This window comes from Delphinus delphis, chromosome X (assembly GCF_949987515.2).
Source record: "Delphinus delphis chromosome X, mDelDel1.2, whole genome shotgun sequence".
Taxonomy (NCBI): domain Eukaryota; kingdom Metazoa; phylum Chordata; class Mammalia; order Artiodactyla; family Delphinidae; genus Delphinus; species Delphinus delphis.
In genome coordinates, this window is record NC_082704.1 from 68870788 (window position 1) to 68896328 (window position 25541).

Here is a 25541-nt window from a genome sequence, read left to right on the forward strand (position 1 = left end):
TTTTAATTAAAGTTTAATTGACTTAAAATATTGTGTTAGTTTCAGGTATACATCAAAGTGATTATTTTCTATATATGTTTTTTTTCAGATTATTTCCATTATAGGTTATTATAAGATACTGAATATCATTCCCTGTGCTATACAGTAGGACCTTGTTACTTATCTATTTTATGTATAGTAGTTTGTATCTGTTAATCCAGTACTCCTAATTTATCTATCCTCCCCTTTCCCTTCCCCTTTGGTAACCATAAGTTTGTTTTCTATGTCTGTGAGTCTGTTTATATTTTGTATGTAGATTCACTTGTGTTATTTTTTACCTTCCACGTAGAATATTTGTCTTTCTCTGTCTTACTTCACTTAGTATGATATTCCCTAGGTCCATCCATGTTGCTGCAAATGCAATATTTCGTTCTTTTTTATGGCTAATATTTCATTGTGTGTATATGTGTGTGTGTGTGTGTGTGTGTGTGTGTGTGTATATATATATATATATATATATATACCACATCTCCTTAAGCCAATTGTCTGTTGATGGGCATTTGAGTTGTTTCCATGTTTTGGCTATTGTAAGTAATGTTGTTATGAACATTGGGGTACATGTATCTTTTCAAAATAGAGTTTTCATCTTTTCCAGATACATACCTAGGAGTGGGATTGCTGGATCATATGGTAGCTCTATTTTTAGTTTTTTAAGGAACCTCCATACTGTTTTCCATAGTGGCTCCACCAATTTACATTCCCACCAACAGTGTAGGAGGGTCCTCTTCTCCACACCCTTTCTAGAATTTATTATTTGTAGACTCTTTGATGATGGCCATTCTGACCAATGATAACTCATTGTGGTTTTGATTTGTGTTTCTCTAATAACGATCTTGAGCATCTTTTCATTGTGCCTATTGGCCATCTGTCTGTCTTCTTTGGAGAAATGTCTGTTTAAGTCGTCTGCCCATTTTTTGATTGATTTTTTTTGATATTGAGTTGTATCAGCTGTTTTTATATTTTGGATATTAAACCCCTGTTGGTTGCATCATTTGCAAATATTTTCTCCCATTCTGTAGGTTGTCTTTTTGTTTTGTTGATTGTTTCCTTTGCTGTGCAAAAGCTCATAATTTGCTTTTATTTCTTTTGCCCTGGGAGACTGACCTAAGAAACTATTGCTATGATTTATGTCAGGGAATGTTTTGCCTATGTTCACTTCTAGGAGTTTTTTGGCATCATGTCTTATATTATATTTAGGTCTTTAAACCATATTGAGTTTATTTTTGTATATGGTGTGAGGGAGTGTTCTAATTTTATTACATGTAACTGTCCAGCATTCCCAACACCACTTGCTGAAGAGACTGTCTTTTCTCTATTGTATATTCTTGCCTCCTTTGTCAATTAAACGTTAGTGTGTGGGTTTATTTCTGAGCTCTCTATTCTGTTCCATTGATCCATATGTCTGTTTTTCTGTCAGTACCATGCCATTTTTATTACTGTAACTTTGTAGTAGTATCTGAAGTCTGGGAGGGTTATGCCTCCAGCTTTGTTCTTTTTCTTCAGGCTTGCTTTGGCAATTCTGGGTCTTTTGTGGTTCCATATAAATTTTAGGATTATTTGTTCTAGTTCTGTGGAAAATGTCATGGGTATTTTGATAGGGATGACATTAAATCTGTAGATTGCTCTGGGCAGTATGGCCATTTCAACAATATTAACTCTTCCGGTCCAAGAGCATGGGATATATTTCCATTTCTTTAAATCATATTCAGTTTTCTTTATCAGTGTTTTATCATTTTCAGCATATAGGTCTTTCACCTCCTTGATTAAGTTTATCCCTAGGTATTTTTGATGCAATTTTAAATGGGAATTATTATTTTTTTAACATCTTTATTCGGGTAAATGGGAATTATTTTAAACTTTCTTTTTCTGATATTTTATTGTTAGTGCAAAGAAATGCAACAGATTTCTCTATATTAATCTTGTAGCCTGCTACCTTTCTGAATTCATTTATCACTTTTAATAGTTTTTGTGTGAAGTCTTTAGGGTGCTCTATATAGAGTATCATGTTATCTACAAATAGTCACAGTTTTAATTCTTCCCTTCCAATTTGGATACCTTTTATTTATTTTTCTTCTCTGATGGCTATGGTTAGGACTTCAAATACTATGGTGAATAGAAGTGGTGAGAGTGGGCATCCTTGTCTTGTTCCTGAATTTATTGGGAAGGCTTTCATCTTTTCACCATTGAGTATTATGTGGCTGTCGGTTTGTCGTAAATGGCTTTTATTGTGTTGAGATATGTTCCCTCTATACACACCTTGATGGATGAGAGTTTTTGTCATGAATGGATGTTGAATTTTATCAAGCACTTTTTCTGCGTCTATTGAGATAATCGTATGGTTTTTGTGTTTTATTAATGTGGTGTATCACATTGATTGAGTTGCATATATTGAAGCATCATGGCGACCCTGGATTGAATCCAACTTGAACATGGTGTATGATCCTTTTTATGTATTATTGTATTCGGTATGCTAAAAATATTTTTTGAGGATATTTGCCTCTATAGTTGTCAAAGATATTGGCTTATAATTTTCTTTTTTTTGTAGTGTCTTTGGTTTTGGTATCAGGGTGATAGTGGCTTCATAGAATGAATTTTTGGGAGTGTTCCCTCCTCCTCAGTTTTTTGGAATAGTTTGAGAAGGATAGGTATAAGTTCTTTGTATATTTGGTAGAATTCCCCAGTGAAGCCATCCAGTCCTGGACTTTTTTTTTGCAGGGACTTTTTTTTATTATTACAGATTCTATTTTCACTTCTAGTGATTGGTCTGTTCAAATTATCTGTTTCTTCATGGAAAGATATCCCATGCTCTTGGATTGGAAGAATTAATAATGTTAAAATGTCCATACTGAGCTTCCCTGGTGGCGCAGTGGTTGAGGGTCCGCCTGCCGATGCAGGGGACGCGGGTTTGTGCCCCGGTCTGGGAGTATCCCACATGCCGCGGAGCAGCTGGTCCCGTGAGCCGTGGCTGCTGAGCCTGCGCGTCCAGAGACTGTGCTCCGCATCGGGAGAGGCCACAACAGTGAGAGACCCACGTACCACAAAAAAAAAAAAATGTCCATACTACCCAAAACAATCTACAGATTCAATGCAACCCCTATCAAATTACCCATGATACTTTTCACAGAACTAGAAGAAATAATCCTAAAATTTATATAGAACCATAAAAGATCCAGAATTGACAAAGCAGTCCTGAGGAAAAAGAACAAAGCTGGAGGCATAACCCTCCCAGACTTCAGATAATACTACAAAGCTCCAGTAATCAAAATGGCATCATATCGACACAAAAGCACACATGGATCAATGGAGCAGAATAGAGAGCTCAGAAATAAACCCACAAGGGCTTCCCTGGTGGTGCAGTGGTTGGGAGTCCGCCTGCCGATGCAGGGGACATGGGTTCGTTCCCCGGTCCGGGAGGATCCCACATGCCACAGAGCGGCTGGGCCTGTGAGCCGTGGCTGCTGAGCCTGTGCGTCCGGAGCCTGTGCTCCACAACGGGAGAGGCCACAGCAGTGAGAGGCCCGTGTACCGCAAAAAATAAAAATAAAAAAAAGAAAGAAACCCACAAATCTCCAGTCAATTACTCTATGAAAAAGGAGGCAAGAATATACAATGGAGAAGACAGTTTCTTCAGCAAGTGGTGCTGGGAAAACTGGATATACCCCCTAACACCATACATAAAAATAAACTCAGAATGTCTTAAAGACTTAAATATAAAACATGACACCAAAGAACTCCTAGAAGTGAACATAGGCAAAACATCCTCTGACATAAATCGTACCAATGTTTTCTTAGGTCAACCTCACAAGGCAATAGAAATAAAAGCAAAAATAAACAAATGGGACCTAATCAAAAGCTTTTGCACAGCAAATGAAACCATCAATGAAATGAAAAGATAGCCTACAGACTGGGAGAAAATATTTACAAATGATGTGACCAACAAGGGCTTAATTTCCAAAATATACAAACAGCTCATACAACTCAATAACAAAAACAACCCCATCAAAAAATGGGCAGAAGACCTAAACAGACATTTCTCCAAAGAAGACATACAGATGGTACATGAAAATATGCTCAACATCACTAATAGAGAAATGCAAATCAAAACTACAATGAGGTATCACCTCACACCGGTTAGAATGGGCATGATCAGAGAAATCTACAAACAGCAAATGCTGGAGAGGGTGTGGAGAAAAGGGAACCCTCTTGCACTGTTGGTGGGAATGTAAATTGATACAGCCAATATGGAGAACAGTATGGAGGTTCCTTATAAAACTAAAAATATAGTTACCATATCATCCTGCAGTTCTGGGCATGTATCCGGAGCAAACTCTAATTGAAAAAGATACATGCACCCAATGTTCATACCAGCACTATTTACAATAGCCAAGACGTGGAAGCAACCTAAATGTCTGTCTGCAGATGAACGGATAAAGAAGATATGATAGATAGATAGATAGATAGATAGATAGATAGATAGATAGATAGATAGATATACATGCACACACAAATACTACTCAACCATAAAAAAGAACAAAATAATGCCATTTGCAGCAACATGGATGGACCTAGAGATTACCATATTAAGTCAAGTAAGTCCGACAAAGACAAATATCATTTGATGTCACGTATATGTGGAATCTAAAATATGATACGAATAAACGTATTTACAGAACAGAAAGAGACTCACAGACATGGAAAACAAACTTACGGTTACCAAAAGGGAAAGGGGGTGGGGGAGGGATAAATTAGGGGTTTAGGATTAGCAGATACAAACTACTCTGTATAAAATAGATAAACAACAAGGTCCTACTGTATAGCACAGTGAACTATATTCAGTATCTTGTGATTAACCGTAATGGAAAAGGAAAAAAATTATCTGTTTCTTCTTAACTCAGTTTTGGCAGGCTATGTTTCTAGAAACTTGTCCACTTCTTTTAGGTTCTCCAATTTGTTGGCGTATAACTGTTCATAGTAATCTCTTATAATATTTTGTATTTCTGTGGTATTGGTCATTATTTTTCTGCCTCCATTTCTTATTTTGTTTATTTGGGTACTGTCTCTTTCCTTGGTGATCCTGGATAGTGGTTTGTCAATTTTGTTTATCTTCTTAAAAAACCAGCTCTCGGTTTTACTGATTTTTTCTATTTTTTAAAAAAATATCTTGGGCTTCCCTGGTGACGCAGTGGTTGAGAGTCCGCCTGCTGATGCAGGGGCACGGGTTTGTGTCCCGGTCCGGGAAGACCCCACATGCCACGGAGCGGCTGGGCCCGTGAGCCATGGCCGCTGAGCCTGCTCGTCTGGAGCCTGTGCTCCACAATGGGAGAGGCCACAACAGTGAGAGGCCCACATACCGCAAAAAAATAAATTAAAAATTAAAAAAAATATATATATATATATACAGGGTAACCAGTCAAAGGAGCACTCAACCAAGAGTGAGTGCCCTGGCTTCTAGTCTCATCTGTGCCACAAACACACTGTGGCTCTAGGCAGATGGCACCACCTCTCTTGGTCTGTTTTCTTATCAATAAAATGAGTTTTCTAGAGATTTCCACTTTTGGAGTGGCAGCATGAGAACCTGATAGGACCAGCTGCCCAGCAAAACAACCACAAACTTGGATAAAATATTTTAAACCTATTTAAATTAGTAATCAGTAAGAGAAATATTACCAACATTGGAAGAAATGGGCAAAAAAAAAATACAGAAAAAAACATTTAAAGTCTCTGGAAATTGTCCTTAGAGCATACATAAAATGAAGAAAGATCTATAGAATATCTACTAAATCTTGGAAAGAAACGTGAGTCTGTGGTACTTGAGCCATGACCTACTCCCTTCCTGTCTCTCCCCCAGATTAGCATGAGGGAAGCTCCATTCCAGGCAAGTATGGCCAGGAAAACAATGCTCACACCCCCCTCAAGTGATATGGTATGCCACAAAGAGCAGCAGGCTGCCAACACTTCTCATTCCACCTTGAGATGCAAGTTGCAAAGCCTCAGTTCCTGGCAAGTATGGCCAAGAGAATGAGCCTCCCTTCCTTCACCCAGCCTCCACTTATAGGGCAGATTATGTACCTCAGGCAAGTCAGACCAAGAATATTAGAGCCCTGGTTTTCCTTTTCCCAGCTAACTCTTAGGGCAGTGGTTCCATACCCAAAGAGGCAATCCAAGAAAACCAGAGACTACTACTACTACCCTACCCAGCACCCTTCTGTTAAACAAGAGGTATCACTCAGAGGAAAGGAGTCCACTGCCCCCCCCTCCCACCCCTCAAAGGTCTGGAGCAGAGGCTCAGAGATTTTCCCCAGGGAGAAAGGCAGTCCATAAGAACAGAGAGCTTCAAACTTCTCTCTAAAGGAACTTACTTCACTTGAAACAGGGTGTGGGAAAATTCAAGCCAAAGAGTAGTCTTGAAAATAATGGAGATTTTGGTGGTAAGCAATTAAGAGGAGGATAGTAGCTCTGTTTGAACAAGTAACTCACAGACCAGCTATATTACCATAGAGAGCTATGGAAAAAGACAGCTCAGAAGAGCCTTACTGGCGTCAGAACAAACCTCAAAGATTTGCATTAAAGACCATCCCTACAAAGTTGTCTGAATATAACTGGTTTAGACTGTAGAGCAGTTTACACCTCCAGGCATTGTTGAAAACAATAGAGCAATCATCATGCAATTAGAGGAGCATAACAGCTGGATGTGATACCAGCAGTCAGCCAGCTTAATAGAGACATCAGAGAAAGAGAAAGTTAAAGAGAGCCCTACTCAACACTGTCAGCCCATGGTGACTACTGCATGTAACCAAGTCTGTGTCCTCTGAGAAGCAACATAAGAAGCTTCACATGTGAGGAAACTAGACTTTCCTAAAATAGTCCAGTAGAGTTACTACACAAATAAATACACAAACAACAACAAAAACAAGCCCCAGGGTTGGGGGAATCAGTCTCTAGAGTTGCCACCTAAAATGTTTCTAATATATTACATAAAATACTCAGTTTTCAAAAAAAAATATGAGACATACAAAGAAACAAGAAAGTGTGACCCATACACAGGAAAAAAAGCAAGTAACACTAACTCTGTGACATGACCCAGATATCAGACTTAACAAAGATGTCAAAGTAACCATTACAAATATGTTCACAGAACTAAATGAAGCTAAAAGAAATAAAGGAAGGTGTGATAACAATGTCTTAACAAATAGAGAATATCAATAAAGACATAGAATATTGTTTTCAAGAATTATATGAAAAATCTGAAAGTGTAAACTACAATCAGTGAAATTAAAAATTCACTAGAGGGGCTGAACAGTAGATTTTAACTTGCAGAACCCAGCTGTTTCAAATCACCAAATTTGAAGATAGATTGATAGATTATGCAATCTGAAGATAAGGGAGAAAAAAGAATTTTAAAAATGCCTCAAAGAAAAGTGGAACATCATTAAATACACCAACATACACATAATGGGAGTATCAAGAATGGGAGAGAGAAGAACAGGAAAAAATATTCAAAGAAATAATGGCTGAAAGCTTCCCAAATTTGACAAAAAATATTAATCTACACATCCAAGAAGGTCAGCGAACTTCAAATCAAATACACAAAGTGATCCACACACAGAAACATAATACTAAAAATACTGAAAGCCAACTACAAAGAGAATATCTGAAAGGAGTGAGAAAAAATGATTTATCACTTAGAAAGAAACCCCAATTATCAGTACTGAAATCAAATCAGTAATTTAAAAACTCCCATAAACAAAACTCCAGGACCAGGTGGCTTCACAGGTGAATTCCACTAAACATTTAGAGAAGAGTTAACACCTATCCTTCTGAAACTATTCCAAAAAATTGCAGAGGAAGGAACACTTCCAAATTCATTATATGAGGCTGCCATTACCCTGATACCAAAACCAGACAAAGATATTACAAAAAAGAAAATTGTAGGCCAATATCACTGATGAACATAGGTGCAAAAATCCTCAACAAAATACTAGCAAACTTGGTGGTGTGATGAATTGGGTGATTGGGATTGACATGTATATGCTGATGTGTATAAAATTGATGACTAATAAGGACCTGCTGTATAAAAAATAAATAAAATTTAAAAATTTAAAGAAACTAGCAAACCAAATGCAACTTTATATTAAAAGGATCATACACCGTGAGCAAGTAGGATTTATCCCAGGGATGCAAAGGTTTTTCATAATCCCCAAATCAATCAATGTGATACACCACATTAACAAATTGAAGAAGAAAAACCATATGATCATCTTAATAGATGCAGAAAAAGCTTGATAAAATTCAACATCCATTTATGATTAAAAAAAACTCTTCAGAAAGTGGGCACAGAGAGAACATACCTTAACATAATAAAGGCCATATACAACAAACCTACGGCTAACAACATACTCAATGGTGAAAAGCTGAAAGCATTTCCTCTAAGATCAGGAACAAGACAAGGATGCCCACTCTCACCACTTTCATTCAACATAGTTTTGGAAGTCCTATCCAGAGCAATCAGAGAAAAAAAAGAAATAAAAGGAATCCAAATTGGAAAAGAAGAAGTAAAACCATCACTGTTTGCAGATGACATGATACTATACATAGAAAATCCTAAAGACACTACCAGAAAACTACTATAGCTCATCAATGAATCTGGTAAAGTCGCTGGATAGAAAATTAATATACAGAAATCTGTTGCATTTCTATACACTAAAAAAGAACTATCAAAAAGAGAAATTAAGGAATCAATCCCATTTACCGTCACATCAAAAACATTAAAATCCCTAGGAATAAACCTACCTAAGGAGGCAAAAGATCTGTACTCCAAAAACTAGAAAGTGCTCATGAAAAAAAATTGAAGACCACACAAACAGATGGAAAGATAGACCATGTTCTAGGATTGGAAGAATCAATATTGTTAAAATGACCTTACTACCCAAGGCAATCTGCAGATTCAGTGCAATCCCTATCAAGTTACCTATGGCATTTTTCACAGAACTAGAACAAAAAAATTTTAATTTGTACAGAAACACAAAAGACCCCAAATAGCCAAAACAGTCTTGAGAAAGAAGAACAGAGCTGGAAGAATCGTGCTTGCTGCTGTCAGACTATACTACAAAGCTACAGTCATCAAAAGAGTATGGTACTGTTAAAACAGACATAGATCAATGGAACAGGATAGAAAAACAGACATATAGATCAGTGGAACAGGATAGGAAGCCCAGAAATAAACGCACGCACTTATGGTCAGTTAATCTGTGACAAAGGAGGCAACGATACACAATGGAGAAAAAATAGTCTCTTCAATAAGTGGTGCTGGAAAAACTGGACAGCTACATGTAAAGGAATGAAATTAGAACATTCTTTAACACCATACACAAAATGGATTAAAGACCTAAATGTAAGACTGGATGCTATAAAACTCCTAGAGGAAAACATAGGCAGAACACTCTTTGACATAAACCACAGTAATATTTTCTTGGATCACTCTCCTAGAGTAATGGAAAGAAAAGAAAAAGTAAACAAATGGGACCTAATCAAACTTAAAAGCTTTTGCACAGCAAAGGAAACCATAAAACAAAATGAAAAGACAACCTACCGAATGGGAGAAAATATTTGCAAACCATGTTACCAAAAAGGGATTAATTTCCAAAATATACAAACAGCTCATATAGTTTAATATCAAAAAACCCAGACAACTCAATCAAGAAATGGGCAGAAGATCTAAATAGACATTTCTCCAAAGAAGACATACAGATGGCCATTAGGCACATGAAAAGATGCTCCAACACTAGCAGATAACATTCTTTGCTGAACCAAGATGGCGGAGTAGAAGGACATGCTTTCACTCCCTCTTGTGAGAACACCAGAATCACAACTAGCTGCTGGACAGTCATTGACAGGAAGACACTGGAACTCACCAAATAAGATACCCCACATCCAAAGACAAAGGAGAAGCCACAATGAGATGGTAGGAGGGGTGCAATCACAGTAAAATCAAATCCCATAACTGCTGGGTGGGTGACTCACAGACTGGAGAACACTTACACCACAGAAGTCCACCCACTGGAGTGAAGGTTCTGAGCCCCATGTCAGGCTTCCCAACCTGGGGGTCCGGCAGCGGGAGGAGGAATTCCTAGAGGATCAGACTTTGGAGGCTAGTGGGATTTGATGGCAGGACTTTGACAGGACTGGGGGAAACAGAGACTCCACTCTTGGAGGGCATACACAAAGTAGTGAGTGCATAGGGGCCCAGGGGAAGGAGCAGTGACCCCAGGGGAGACTGAAGCAGACCTACCTGCTAGTGTTGGAGGGTCTCCTGCAGAGGCGGGTGGTGGCTGTGGCTCACCGTGGGGATGGGGACACTGGCAGCAGAAGTTCTGGGAAGTACTCCTTGGAGTGAGCCCTCCCAGAGTCTGCCATTAGCCCCACCAAAGAGCCCAGGTAGGCTCCAGTGTTGGGTCACCTAAGTCCAAAGAACCAACAGGGAAGGAACCCAGCCCCACCCATCAGCAGTCAAGTGGATTAAAGTTTTACTGAGCTCTTCCCACCAAAGCAGCACCCAGATCTACCCACCACCAGTCCCTCCCATCAGGAAACCTGCACAAGCCTCTTAGATAGCCTCATGCATCAGAGGACAGACAGCAGAAAAATAAGAACTACAATCCTGCAGCCTGTGGAACAAAAACCACATTCACAGAAAGATAGACAAGATGAAAAGGCAGAGGGCTATGTACCAGATGAAGGAAGAAGATAAAACCCCAGAAAAACAACTAAATGAAGTGGAGATAGGCAACCTTCCAGAAAAAGAATTCAGATGGTGAAGATGATCCAGGACCTCAGAAAAAGAATGGAGGCAAAGATTGAGAAGATGCAAGAAATGTTTAACAAAGACCTAGAAGAAGTAAAGAACAAACAGAGATGAACAATACAATAACTGAAATGAAAACTACACTAGAAGGAATCCATAGCAGAATAACTGAGGCAGAAGAACGGATAAGTGACCTGGAAGACAGAATGGTGGAATTCAGTGCTGCAGAACAGAGTAAAGAAAAGAGAATGAAAAGAAATGAAGACAGCCTAACAGACCTCTGGGACAACATTAAACGCAACAACATTTGCATTATAGGGTTCCCAGAAGGAGAAGGGAGAGAGAAAGGCTCAAAGAAAATATTTGAAGAGATTATAGTCAAAACTTCCCTAACATGGGAAAGGAAATAGCCACGCAAGTCCAGGAAGTGCAGCAAGTCCCATACAGGATAAACCCAAGGAGAAACATGCCGAGACACATGGTAATCAAACTGTCAAAAATTAAAGACAAAGAAAAATTATTGAAAGCAGCAAGGGAAAAACGACAAATAAGGGAACTCCCATAAGGTTAACAGCTGATTTCTCAGCAGAAACTCTACGAGCCAGGAGTGGCATGATATACTTAAAGTGGTGAAAGGGAAGAACCTACAACCAAGATTACTCTACCTGGCAAGGATCTCATTCAGATTCTATGGAGAAATCAAAAGCTTTACAGACAAGCAAAAGCTAAGGGAATTCAGCACCACCAAACCAGCTCTACAACAAAAGCTAAAGGAACTTCTCTAAGTGGGAAACACAAGAGAAGAAAAGGACCTACAAACACAAACCCAAAACAATTAAGAAAATGGTCATAGGAACATACATATCGTTAGTTACGTTAAATGTGAATGGATTAAATACTTCAAAAGACACAGGCTTGCTGAATGTATACAAAAACAAGGCCCATATATATGCTGTCTACAAGAGACCCACTTCAGACCTAGGGACACATACAGACTGAAAGTGAGGGGGTGGAAAAAGATATTCCATGCAAATGGAAATTAAAAGAAAGCTGGAGTAGCAATACTCATATCAGATAAAATAGACTTTAAAATAAAGAATATTACAAGAGACAAGGAAGGACACTACATAATGATCAAGGGATCAATCTGAGAAAAAGATATAACAGTTATTAATATATATGCACCCAACATAGGAGCACCTCAATACATAAGGCAACTGCTAACAGCTGTAAAAGAGGAAATTGGCAGAAACACAGTAATAGTGGTGGACTTTAACACCTCACTTACACCAATGGACAGATCATCCAAAATGAAAATAAATAAGGAAACACAAGCTTTAAATGACACGATAGACCAGATAGATTTAATTGATATTTATATGACACTCCATCCAAAAACAGCAGATTACAATTTCTTCTCAAGTGTGCACGGAACATTCTCCAGGATAGATCACATCTTGGGTCACAAATCAAGCCTCAGTAATTTTAAGAAAATTGAAATCATATCAAGCATCTTTTCTGACCACAGCGCTATGAGATTAGAAATGAATTATAGGGGGAAAAAACGTAAAAAACACAAACACATGGAGGCTAAACACTACTTTACTAAATAACCAAGAGATCACTGAAGAAATCAAAGAGGAAATCAAGAAATACTTAGAGACAAATGACAATGAATAGACGACAATCCAAAATCTATGGGATGCAGCAAAAGCAGTTCTAAGAGGGAAGTTTATAGCTATACAAGCCTACCTCAAGAAACAAGAAAAATCTCAAATAAATAATCTAACCTTACACCTAAAGGAACTAGAGAAGGAAGAGCAAAGAAAACCCAAAGTTAGCAGAAGGAAAGAAATCGTAAAGATCAGAGCAGAAATAAATGACATAGAAACAAAGAAAACAACAGCAAACATCAATAAAACTAAAAGCTGATTCTTTGGGAAGATAAACAAAATTGATAAACCATTAGCCAGACTCATCAAGAAAAAGAGGGAGAGGACTCAAATCAATAAAATTAGAAATGAAGAAGGAGAAGTTACAACAGACACCGCAGAAATACAAAGCATCCTAAGAGACTACTACAAGCAACTCTATGCCAATAAGATGGACAACCTGGAAGAAATGGACAAATTCTTAGAAATGCACAACCTGCTGAGACTGAAACAGGAAGAAATAGAAAATATGAACAGACCAATCACAAGTAATGAAATTGAAACTGTGATTAAAAATCTTCCAACAGGGCTTCCCTGGTGGTGCAGTGTTTGAGAGTCCGCCTGCCGATGCAGGGGACACAGGTTCGTGCACCAGTCTGAAAAGATCCCACATGCCACAGAGCGGCTAGGCCTGTGAGCCATGGCCACTGAGCCTGCGCGTCCGGAGCCTGTGCTCCGCAATGGGAGAGGCCTCAACAGTGAGAGGCCCGCGTACCGCAAAAAAAAAAAAAATCTTCCAACAAACAAAAGTCCAGGACCAGATGGCTTCACAGGCGAATTCTGTCAAACATTTAGAGAAGAGCTAACACCCTTCCTTCTCGAACTCTTCCAAACAATTGCAGAGGAAGGAACACTCCCAAAGTCCTTCTATGAGGCCACAATCACCCTGATACCAAAACCATACAAAAATACTACTAAAAAATAAAATTACAGTCCAATATCACTGATTAATATAGATTCAAAAAACCTCAACAAAATACTAGCAAACAGAATCCAACAACATATTGAAAGGATCATACACCATGATCAAGTGCAATTTATCCCAGGGATGCAAGGATTCTTCAGTGTATGCAAAGCAATCAGTGTGATACACCATATTAACAAACTGAAGAATAAAAACCATATGATCATCTCAGTAGATGCAGAAAAAGCTTTGGATGAAATTCAGCACTCATTTGTGATAAAAACTCTCCACAAAGTGGGCATAGAGGGAACCTACCTCAACATAATAAAGGCCATATACGACAAACCCACAGCAAACATCATTCTCAGTGGTTAAAAACTGAAACCATTCCTCTAAGCTCAGGAACAAGACAAGGATGTCCACTCTCATCGCTATTATTCAACATAGTTTTGGAAGTCCTAGCCTCTGCAATCAGAGAAGAAAAAGAAATGAATACAAATTGGAAAAGAAGTAGTGAAACTGTCACTGTTTGTAGATGACATGATACTATACTTAGAGAATCCTAAAGATGCCACCAGAAAACGACTAGAGTTAATCAATGAATTTGGTGAAGTTGCAGGATACAAAATTAATGCACAGAAATCTTTTGCATTCCTATACACTAATGATGAAATATCTGAAAGAGAAATTAAGGAAACACTCCCATTTACCATTGCAACAAAAAGAATAATATACCTAGGAATGAACCTACCTAGGGAGACAAAAGACCTGTATGCAGAAAACTGTAAGACACTGTTGAAAGAAATTAAAGACGATACCAACAGATGGAGAGATATACCATGTTCTTCGATTGGAAGAATCAATATTGTGAAAATGACTATACTACCCAAAGCAATCTACAGATTCAGTGCAATCCCTATCAAACTACCACTGGCATTTCTCACAGAACTAGAACAAAAAATTTCACAATTTGTATGGTAACACAGAAGACCCCAAATAGCCAAAAAAGTCTTGAGGGAAAAAAACTGGAGCTGGAGGAATCAGACTCCCTGACTTCAGAGTATACTACAAAGCCACAGTAATCAAAAGACAATATGGTACTGCCATAAAAACAGAAATACAGATCAATGGAACAGGATAGAAAGCCCAGTGATAAACCCACGCTCCTATGGTCAACTAATCTATGACAAAGGAGGCAAGGATATACAATGGAGAAAAGACAGTCTCTTCAGTAAGTGGTGCTGGGAAAACTGGGCAGCTACATGTAAAAGAATGAAAATAGAATACTCCCTAACACCATACACAAAAATAAACTCAAAATGGATTAGAGACCTAAATGTAAGACCAGACTCTATAAAACTCTTAGAGGAAAACGTAGGCAGAACACTCCATGACATAAATCACAGCAAGATCTTTTTTGACCCACCTCCTAGAGTAATGGAAATAAAAACAAAAATAAACAAATGGGTCCTAATGAAACTTAAAAGCTTTTGCACAGCCAAGGAAACCATAAACAGGACGAAAAGATAACCATCAGAAGGGGAGAAAATATTTGCAAACGAATCAATGTACAAAGGATTAATCTCCAAAATATATAAACAGCTCATGCAGCTTGATATTAAAAAAACAAACAACCCAATCCAAAAATGGGCCGAAGACCTAAATAGACATTTCTCCAAGACATACAGATGCCCAAGAAGCACATGAAAAGTTGCTCAACATCACTAATTATTAGAGAAATGCAAATCAAACCTGCAATGAGGTATCACCTCACACCAGTTAGAATGGGCTTCATTAGAAAATCTACAAACAACAAATGCTGAAGAGGGTGTGGAGAAAAGGGAACCCTCTTGCACTGTTGGTGGGAATGTAAACTGATACAGCCACTATGGAGAACAGTATGGAGGTTCCTTACAAAACTAAAAATAGAAATACCATATGATCCAGCAATCCCACTACTGGGCATATACTCAGAGAAAACCACAATTCAAAAAGACACATGCACCCCACTGTTCATTGCAGCACTATTTACAATAGCCAGTTCATGGAAGCAACCTAAATGCCCATCCTCAGACGAATGGATAAGGAAGATGTGGTACATATATACAATGGAATATTACTCAGCCATAAAAAGGAACGAAATTGGGTCATTTTTTGAGACGTGGATGGATCTAGAGACTGTCATACAGAGTGAAGTAAGTCAGAAAGAGGAAAACAAATACCGTATATTAACGCATATATGTGGAACCTAGAATAATGGTACAGATGAACTGGTTTTCAGGGCAGAAATTGAGACACAGATGTAGAGAACAAACGTATGGACACCAAGGGGGGAAAGCCGTGGGGGCTTGGGGGTGGTGGTGTGATGAATTGGGAGATTGGGATTGACTTGTATACTCTGATGAGTATAAAATTGATGAGTAATGAGAACCTGCTGTATAAAAAGAAAAAGAAAAAAGGTAACATTCTTTTCTCCCAGTTAATGTTTTCTCTTTTTTGTTGATTTTCATGGCATGGGATCGCACTACTTTTCCAATTTTGTCTGAAGAGCCATGTCTTGGAAACAACAGATGTGAACTTTTTTCTATTAATATAAAAATCATTGTCTTTCAGTAGGGTAGTATATTCTACTTATAGCTATTTTAGTGTGTTTTTCTTTTCAGTCTCTTCACGTTTTTCTTTACTAAAATGTCATGTTTACTTTCTTGTATATTCATTCCTCCATATTCATGCATTAAATCATTCAAAATATTTATTAAGCAAAAAAAAAAGAAAAGATGCTCAACATCACTAAATATTGGGAAAAGTTCAAATCAAAACTGCAACAGGGTATCAACTCACAGCAGTCAGAATGGCCATCATTAAAAAGTCTACAAATAATAAATACAGGAGAGGCTATGGAGAAAATGGAATCCTCCTACACTGTTGGTGGGAATGTACATTGGTGCAGCCACTGTGGAAAACAGTATGGGGGTTCCTTAAAAAACTAAGAGTTACCATATCATCCACCAATCGTACTCCCAGGCATATATCTGGAGAAAATTCTAATTTTAAAAGATACATGCACCCCAGTATTCATAGCAGCACTATTTACAATAGCCAAGAAATGGAAGCAACCCAAATGTTCAACAACAGATGAATGGATAAAGAAGATATGGTGTGTGTGTGTGTGTGTGTGTGTGTGTGTGTGTGTGTGTGTGTGTGTGATATTTGCATACATATACACACTCAGTGGAATATTACTCAGCTATAAGAAAAAATGAAATAATGCCATTTGCAGCAACATGGATGGACCTAGAGATTATCATATTAAGTGAAGTAAGTCAGATAGAGAAAGACAAATGTTATCACTTATATGTAGAATCTAAAAAAATGATACAAATGAACTTATTTACAAAACAGAGATAGACTCACAGACCTAGAAAACAAACTTATGGTTACCAAAGTGGATAGCGGAGGATGGGGGGAGATAAATTAGGAGCTTGGGATTAACAAATACACACTACTAGGTATGAAATAGATAAACAAGGACCTGCTATATAGCACAGGGAACTATACAGTAAGTCCCCTACATACAAACCTCCAAGTTGCAAACTTTCAAAGATGCAAATGTGGATTTGCATGTCCAATCATGTAAGGCGTGAGTGAAATTGCAGCTTGCCCTCCGTCTCCTACTGCTGATGATCCTTCAGCTCTGCCATCTCCCACCTCCTCTCCCTCCTCCAGTCGGTAACTCTTCTTGCCTGTTCACTCGATGCCAATCCCTGTATGCCAGCTGTTGTACTGTACTGCTGTACTTTTCAAGGTACTGTACTGTAAGATTAAAAATGTTTTCTTTATTTTGTTTGTTTTTTATGTATTATTTTGTGTGAAAAGTATTATAAACCTATAATAGTACAGTACTATGTAGCTGATTGTGTTAGTTGAGTACCTAGGTTAACTTTGTTGGACTTAGGAACACACTCTCGGAATGGAACTCGTTCGTATGTAGGGGACTTACTGTATTCAATATCTTGTAATAACTTATAATGTAAAAGAATCTGAATCACTTTGCTGTACATCTGAAACTAACACAACATTGTAAATTAACTACACTTCAATTTTTAAAAATGGTTACAAAAAAAAGGAACCCCAAAGAGAGTGACTGTTGACTTCTCACCAGAAACAGTGGGGACCAGAAGGCAGTGGCATATTCAGAATGATAGGAAAAAAGTAACAGCTAACCAGGAATCCTATAATCAGCAAAATTATCTCACAAAAATGAAGATATTAACAAATAAAGAAAAACTGAGAATTTCTTGCTAGCTGACCTGCCTGCAAGAAATACTAAAGGAAGTTCTTTAGGTTGATAGCAAGTGAAACAAAAAGCATTGGTAATTAGGTAATTATACAACAGTATAAATGCATACTTCTTTTCCTTTCTTCTCTTGTATTATTTAAAAAGCAAATGTATAAAACATACAATTGTTTGTTGGGCTTTTATCGTATAAAATGTAATATAAAAATAACAGCACAAAGAAGGAAGGTGGGAGCCAGTTTGGGAATAAGGAATGACACTAGAGAATAACTCTGAGCCATGGGGAGAAACGAAAAGAACCAGAAATGGTAAATAAGAAAGTTAATATAGGGGCTTCCCTGGTGGCGCAGTGGTTGAGAGTCCGCCTGCCGATGCAGGGGACACGGGTTCATGCCCTGGTCGGGGAGGATCCTACATGCCGCAGAGCAGCTGGGCCTGTGAGCCATGGCTGCTGGGCCTGCGCGTCCGGAGCCTGTGCTCCGCAACGGGAGAGGCCACAACGGTGAGAGGCCCGCGTACTGCAAAAAAAAAAAAAAAAAGAAAGAAAGTTAATATAACAAATTATAAATATATACTTTCATTCTTTACTTCTCTTAGCTTCTTTGAAACACATAAAATTATATGAAGTAATTAAAACTTTTATTGTTGCATTGTCTATTTCAAAACTTACCACAGGGCTTCCCTGGTGGTGTGGTGGTTTGGAGTCTGCCTGCCGATGCAGGGGACAGGGTTCGTGCCCCAGTCCGGGAGGATCCCACATGCTGCGGAGCGGCTGGGCCCATGAGCCATGGCTGCTGGGCCTGCGCATCTGGAGCCTGCGCTCCGCAACAGGGGAGGCCGCGGCAGTGAGAGGCCCGTGTACCGCCAAAAAAAAAAAAAAAAAAAAAACTTACCACAAAGCTATAGTAATCAAGACAGTGTGGTACTGACATAAGGATAGACATAGAGATCAGTGAAATAGAATTAAGAGTCCGGAAACAAACCCTCACCTTTATGGTCAGTTGATTTTTGACCAGATTGTGAAGACTATTCAATGTGAAAATGTAGTCTTTCTAACAATGGTTCTGGGACAAGTGTGTAGCCACATGGAAAAGAATGAAGTTTGGACCCCTATCTCGAAATGGATCAAAGACCTAAATGAAAGAGCTAAAATTATAAAACTATAATTATACATAAGCTAAAATAAGAAGACTTTTAGAAGTATAGGCTTAAATCTTTGTAACCTTGGGTTAGACAGTGTTTTCTTAGATATGACACCAAGAGCACAAGCAATAAAATAAAAAATCAATTAATTAGATATCAGCAAAATTAAAACTTTTCTGTGAAGGACCAACAAAGAAGTGAAAAGATAACCCACAGAATGGCAGTAAATGTTGGAAATCATATACTTGTTAAAGAACTTGTACTTAGAATCTATAAAGAGCTCTTACAACTTGATAATATAAAGACAACTAATTTTTTTTAATGGGCAAAGATCTGAGTAGACAGTTCTCCAAAGAAAATATTCAAATGACCAGTAAGCATATGGAAAGATTCTTGATATCATTAGTCATCAGAGATAGGCAAATCGAAACACAGTGATCTACCACTTGGCACCCACTAAGATGACTGTAGTGAAAAAGACAGATAATAACAAGTATTGACAAGGATGTGGAGAAATTGGTGCCCTCATACACCATGTTACTGTACAGTGGTACAGCTGCTTTGGAAAACAGTCTGGCTAAGTTCCTTAGAAAGTTAAACGTGAAGTTACCATATGACCCAGCAATTTCACTTCTAGGTATATACCCATAAGAAATGAAAACAAATGCCAAACAAAGACTTGTACACAGATGTTCATAGCAGCCCAAAGTGGGAGCAACCCAGATGTCTATCAACTGATGAATGGATAAACAAAACGTGGTATTTCCATACAGTGGAATATTAATTGGCCATAACAAAGAATGAAGTATTGACACATGCTACAACATGGATGGACCTTGAAAACATTATGCTAAGTGAAAGATTCCGGTCATAAAGGACTACATACTGTGTGACTCTGGACATTTATCTGAAATGTCCAGAATAGGCCAATCTATAAAAGACAGAGATGGGGGTTATTTGGGGAGATGGGGAGTGACTGCAAATGGGCATGGGGGTTTCCTTTTAGGGGGATGAAAATATTCTACAATTGACTGTGGTGACAGTGGCAGAACTCTGTGAATGTACTAAAAGCCATTGAATTGTACACTTTTTTTTTTTTTTAGCAACTTTCATGGTTTGGATGCTTTTTTTTTCAAATTTATTTATTTATTTATATTTATTTTTGGCTGTGTTGGGTCTTTGTTTCTGTGCAAGGGCTTTCTCTAGTTGTGGCAAGCAGGGGCCGCTCTTCATCGCGGTGCACGGGCCTCTCACTATCGCAGCCTCTCCTGTTGCAGAGCACAGGCTCCAGACGCGCAGGCTCAGTAGTTGTGGCTCACGGGCATAGTTGCTCCGCGGCATGTGGGATCCTCCCTTACCAGGGCTCAAACCTGCATCCCCTGCATTGGCAGGCAGACTCTCAACCACTGCGCCACCAGGGAAGCCCTGTACACTTTTAAGTAGGTAAATTGTATGGTATGTGAATTATATCTCAGTAAAGCTGATGTACACAATATTCACTTCAGTAACCCTGAAGAGAGCCTAAAAAGACAGCATTTGTGTTCCAAAACACGTACAGTTTTGTTAGACTGTTATATGACTGCCATGTTTATTAAGATGTTGAAGGCAGAGAAAACTGGCTTCAAATATGAGCCCCAGAAAATCATAAGCGCAAACATCTCTACTTGCTGGCATTGATTTGTATGTTACTACAGGCAAGCCTATGTTGCACTGGGGTGAGTAGCTGCACGGTTGCATTTCTTCGTTGAAGATGAGTGATTCTCCTGAGCAGTGCTGGACATGAGAGTAGCTAACGCAAATGAAAATAAAACTCCTCCAGTTCCCTAACTCATTGAATGGCACCATCACTCCTCCAGTTGCCCAAGCCAAACATCTCGGAGTCATCCTCAATTCCTCCCTCACTCCCATTTCTAATCTATCACTAAGTCCTGTCAATTCTGCCTCCTAAATATCGTATATTCATTTACTTTTCCCCATCTTCCACCATCACCAACCTAGTTCAGGTTATCATCTCTTACCTCAGCTACTGCAGGAACCTTTTAGCTGGTCTTCTTGCATCTCTTGCTTTCTTCATTTCTCCATCCAGCAACCAGAGTGATCTTTTAAATTTTAGAATATATGTGACCTTGCTTAATCTTCTTCAGTAGTTTCTCATTGCTCTTAAAAACCAAAATCCTAAACATGGCCTACAAGGTCCTGCGTACCTGTCTGTCCTCATCTTGAGCCACTCTTTCCGTCACTCTCTGTACTGCTAGCCACACAGTACTCCACTAATTACCACCTCCTAGACAAATTTGATGGCCTCTTTCTTTACCCTGGCCTTCATTATTGACCACTGCCTCCTTATTGAAATTGTCTTTTCTTTTGTCCTTTATGTTCTCATCACTCTTCTGTTTTATCTTTTCCCTCTTGCCACCCAACTATGAACATTTCCAATATTCTCTACTCTTTCCTTCTCCATATTCTATACTCTGTCCTTTAAGTGGATTGATATTTTTCAACTATTACCTGAGTTCCAGTCCATATCTGCAACAGCCCACATGATATCGCCAAAGTTACCTCAATCTCAACATGATTAAAATAGAAGTTAACATTATTTTGATCCTTTATCCCCAGAAACATTTCCTTCCAATTTCTTCTTTCAGTGGTATCAGCATTCTCTCAGCCATTCAAACTATGTACTTCAGAGCCATTTTTAATTGACCTATCTTCCATTCCCCATATCAAATCAGTTACCAAGTTCTACTGATTCTTCCTTTAGAGTGTTTCTTACATCTTTCCATTTCCATTGTCACTATTTCTGACCCTCATCCACTTCATTCTTCATCTCTTAACAAGTCCATTTAAACAGTTCTCGCTGTATGTGTTTTCTCACACTCACGTCTGTTCTAAACACCACTGGCATTTCAATCTTATTAAAACTCCAGTTTCATCATATAACTTTCCTTCTCAAAAAGTTTCAGTAACTTCTCATTGCCAGCAGAATAAGTCCCAAAATCTGTGGCCTGTTATGCAAAACCCTTAACACTCCAGCCCGATGTTTCACAAATTACATTCCACAAGATGTTAGTAAATGATCTACATACTCTGGATTAAACAAAGTTACATGGTTTCTTCACTGTAAAAGTTCCTAAAACTTTTAATGAACTAATGTGCATTAAAACTCTCCAAGAGGTTGTATATAGAATGCAGCATTTCCAAAATGTATTTGACTAAAGAACCCTATTTTTATACACCATCTGTTAACATTTTTCATGACACTAATGTTCTAAGGAAAAGCATCTAGGAAGTGCTTAGGTAGCCCCATCCTACATTTCCAGTCCTGTTTCCCATTAATTTCCCTATATCAGTTGTCTGCTTGGGCCAAATGACTGTTAGTTCCCCTGAGACGTGCTTAGTCTCAAGCACAATCTGAGTCTTTATTGATTCTGTTCTGCCCACATGGAATGCCCTTCTCTTTCTCTCTATATATTTTTTAAGTTGAGATACAATTCATATATAAAGTTCACAATTTTAAGGTATACAATTCAGTGGTTTTTAGTATATTCACAAAATTCTGCAACTATCACCAGTATCCAAATCCAGAACATTTTCATCACCCCAAAAAGAAACCCCATAACCATTAGCAGTCACTCCCCATTCCCCTCTCCCCCAGCCCCTGGCAACTACCAATCTGCTGTCTCTCTGGAATTGCCTGTTCTGGACATTTCATATAACCTCTCTATAGCTAGATATCCTGCTCATCTACTCTAAGATCATGTCTGTTTGTTCAGTCATTTGTTAAGTCATTCAGTTAAAATCACAACACGGTCATGTGTCAGGCTGTGAATACGCAAAGGTAGATGACATTCTGCCTTTAAGGAACTCCCAGCCTAGTGAAGGAGACAGACAATAGGTGCCGTGAACAAAGTGCCATAGGAACAAAGTGGTACAGATAACAAATTGTGGAGAGTCAGGCAAAGCCTGAATGAGGAGGTAGCATTTTAATAACTGGATATTAATTCATTTGTTCATTCATTCATTCATTCAGCAAATATCTGTTGGACCCTTATTATGTGTCAGGCACAGTGTTGGACTCTGAGGATACAAAAATGAAGAAGAAAAATTCCCTGTACTCAAGGAGCTCAGCCTGGAGGAGATATATATATACACAGTTTCAAAACAATGTGATATAAGTTGTATTAGAGGAATGTAAAGCTTGCTGTGGCAACAGAGAGAAAGGAATAACTAACTCCGTTTGTTAATTTGAAGAAAAGGTAGAAGTTTACCAAGTGGATAAAGATTGGGTGGGGGACTGGCATTTCAAGCAGAGAGACTAGACCTCTGACTGTGCCAGCCCAGTGCTCATTTGTTTGACTGAGCTGGAGCACCTAATGCCTGTGTCACTCTGACTAGCCCTTAATCACATTCCTGGTGTGGTCCTCTTTATACGTGGATGCCTTGTCTCCCCAGAGGCATTATGTATCATTTAGGATAAGAGCTTTGTCTTGTCACTCTTAGCACCCTCATTCTCATAGTGTTTTATGCATAGTAATTTTTTATAGATCCACATGGGTGAAAGGACAGCTGAGACAATGTCATTGACACTCTCAACAACCTGCTGCCCAGGTCTTCTGTCACATATCCCCCTTCAAGGGCCTGAGACCTCTTGTGTAGATGAAGGACTTTAACATGGAAGGAGCACACAAGTGCTCCCTCTGTGGTCCATCTCCTATACAAGAACGACAAAAGTAGGTCCTTAGACTAATCCTTTTTGCTATTGCAAAATCTTGTGATCAGCCATGTTAAAAGACAAAGGGACCATCTTAGAAATGTGCCCTGTGTTCATAGCAAGGTAGATACTGTCAACACTAAAGATCATTTTTAAATTGTAATCAGTTGACTTGAAGTACAATAAAACAGATTACACTCCATAATCAGTTTTTGCCTTCAAAGTGGAATCTGAGGTTTCCCGGAGAAGGAATTCTGCCTCAAGATTCTAACAGAAATTCTGCCTGAGTTTCCAGCCTGCTGGCCTGCCCTACAAATTTCAGACTCAAGATCACAACATCAAGTCTTACCTGATTTTACAGCCTGCTGGCCTACCCTACAGATTTCAAACTTGCCAGCCCCTACATTGTGTGAGCCAGTTCCTTAAAATAAATCTCTCTATACATATGCAAAAAATAAAGATTAATATAATTTCTATTCCAAACACAGACTGATTCAGGTCAAGGAAATTAAGAGATTCAATAACACTGCTGCTTCACAACCTTCTCTGAAAATTAGAGATAGGTACTGGGGAGATAATCGACTGAGGACAGCAACAAGGGAAGCCCCAAACAGGATACAGGTTTTTCTCCTGCTTCAGAAAGACAGAACTCAGTGCAAGAGGGCTTCATTGCTTTTTTAGTGTATATGTCACTTCATGAGGTCTTGCTATGGAGCATCCTACAGCTGACAGACCTTCAAGGTGGTCTCCTCCTACTCTCCAGGAGCACAGGATTGCTCGTGGGGGCCGCGGGCTCCTTCCTCAGTGTCAGCAGAGCACCCATTGTTTAATAATACTGGGATGCAGCCCTCATAGAGTCAGGGCTACAGTGATTGTGACAGTAATAACTGTAAACCCACTGTTCTTGGATTTCAGGAAGGCTACCCAGAAATGGAGATTCTCTGGCTGATGATCAAGTCCTGGAATATTGGAATATTTATGTACAGCAGCAACAAGTATACGTCTAGTGAAAAGTGGTGTGGCCTGGCACTGCGTTTCCTTGACCACCTTGGCTCCCTTAAGAGAAGCTATGAAACTCAGGTGAGGAGGGAGAGGGCTACGGGTGGATGGCATGACTCAGGGACAGAGAGGTTCTACATAGCTCTCGTTAAGGATACAACCCTACCTTCCTTGACTAGGAAAGGATCTTGACCATTGTTCCTCTCAGTGGTTCCACAAAAGTGCAAGAGTTATGGGACTATAAACAGTAATTTTTTATAGTGAAAACCAGGAAGAATGGTGAACAAGGCAAACTTAGGAATAGAAAATGGAATCTAATTAAGAAGAATGCCAAGAGTGGGCTCTGGAAAGATGCATCCCTGTCAATGCCAGTGCACGTAGGGAAGGACCAGCCTCTGTGCAAACAATGAGTGTTTAAAAAGACATTTTCTGCAGGAACTTTTTTTTTTTTGCAGTACGCGGGCTTCTCACTGCTGTGGCCTCTCCCGTTGCGGAGCACAGGCTCCAGACACGCAGGCTCAGCGGCCATGGCTCACGGGCCCAGCCGCTCCGCGGCATGTGGGATCTTCCCGGACGGGGCACGAACCCGCATCCCCTGCATCGGCAGGCGGACTCTCAACCACTGCACCACCAGGGAAGCCCAGGAACTATTCTGAGTAGCAGACTTCTGGGCCCTTAGCTAACGAGGAGAGGCTTGATAGAGAAAAAGGTTTTGTATCACATAAGAGCAAAGGATCTTTTATGTTTTAAGTACTTCCTCCCTTCTTCTGCTTATCTCTGGTGAACAGACCTAGTGTCATGGGATCCCTTTTCCCCAGGTGAGTACTGTATGTTCTTCCCAGAGTGGTGCCTCAGGTCTCTCATGCCATCACCATGGATCCGGGAAGATTTCCCACATTTCCTTTCCTCTCAAGAAATCTATTTGCTGTTCTCTT

The 25541-nt window shown here is 39.1% G+C and overlaps 1 protein-coding gene across 1 annotated transcript in view; it reads left to right on the forward strand.

Annotated features, from left to right (window-relative positions):
• Positions 1–25541, forward strand: part of TEX11 (testis expressed 11) — a 348927-nt gene that overhangs the window by 323202 nt on the left and 184 nt on the right. Inside the window, exon 28 of the mRNA XM_060003090.1 lies at positions 24523–24687. Within this exon, the coding sequence (XP_059859073.1) occupies positions 24523–24687 (165 nt within the window). The remainder of the gene's footprint in view (positions 1–24522; positions 24688–25541) is intronic.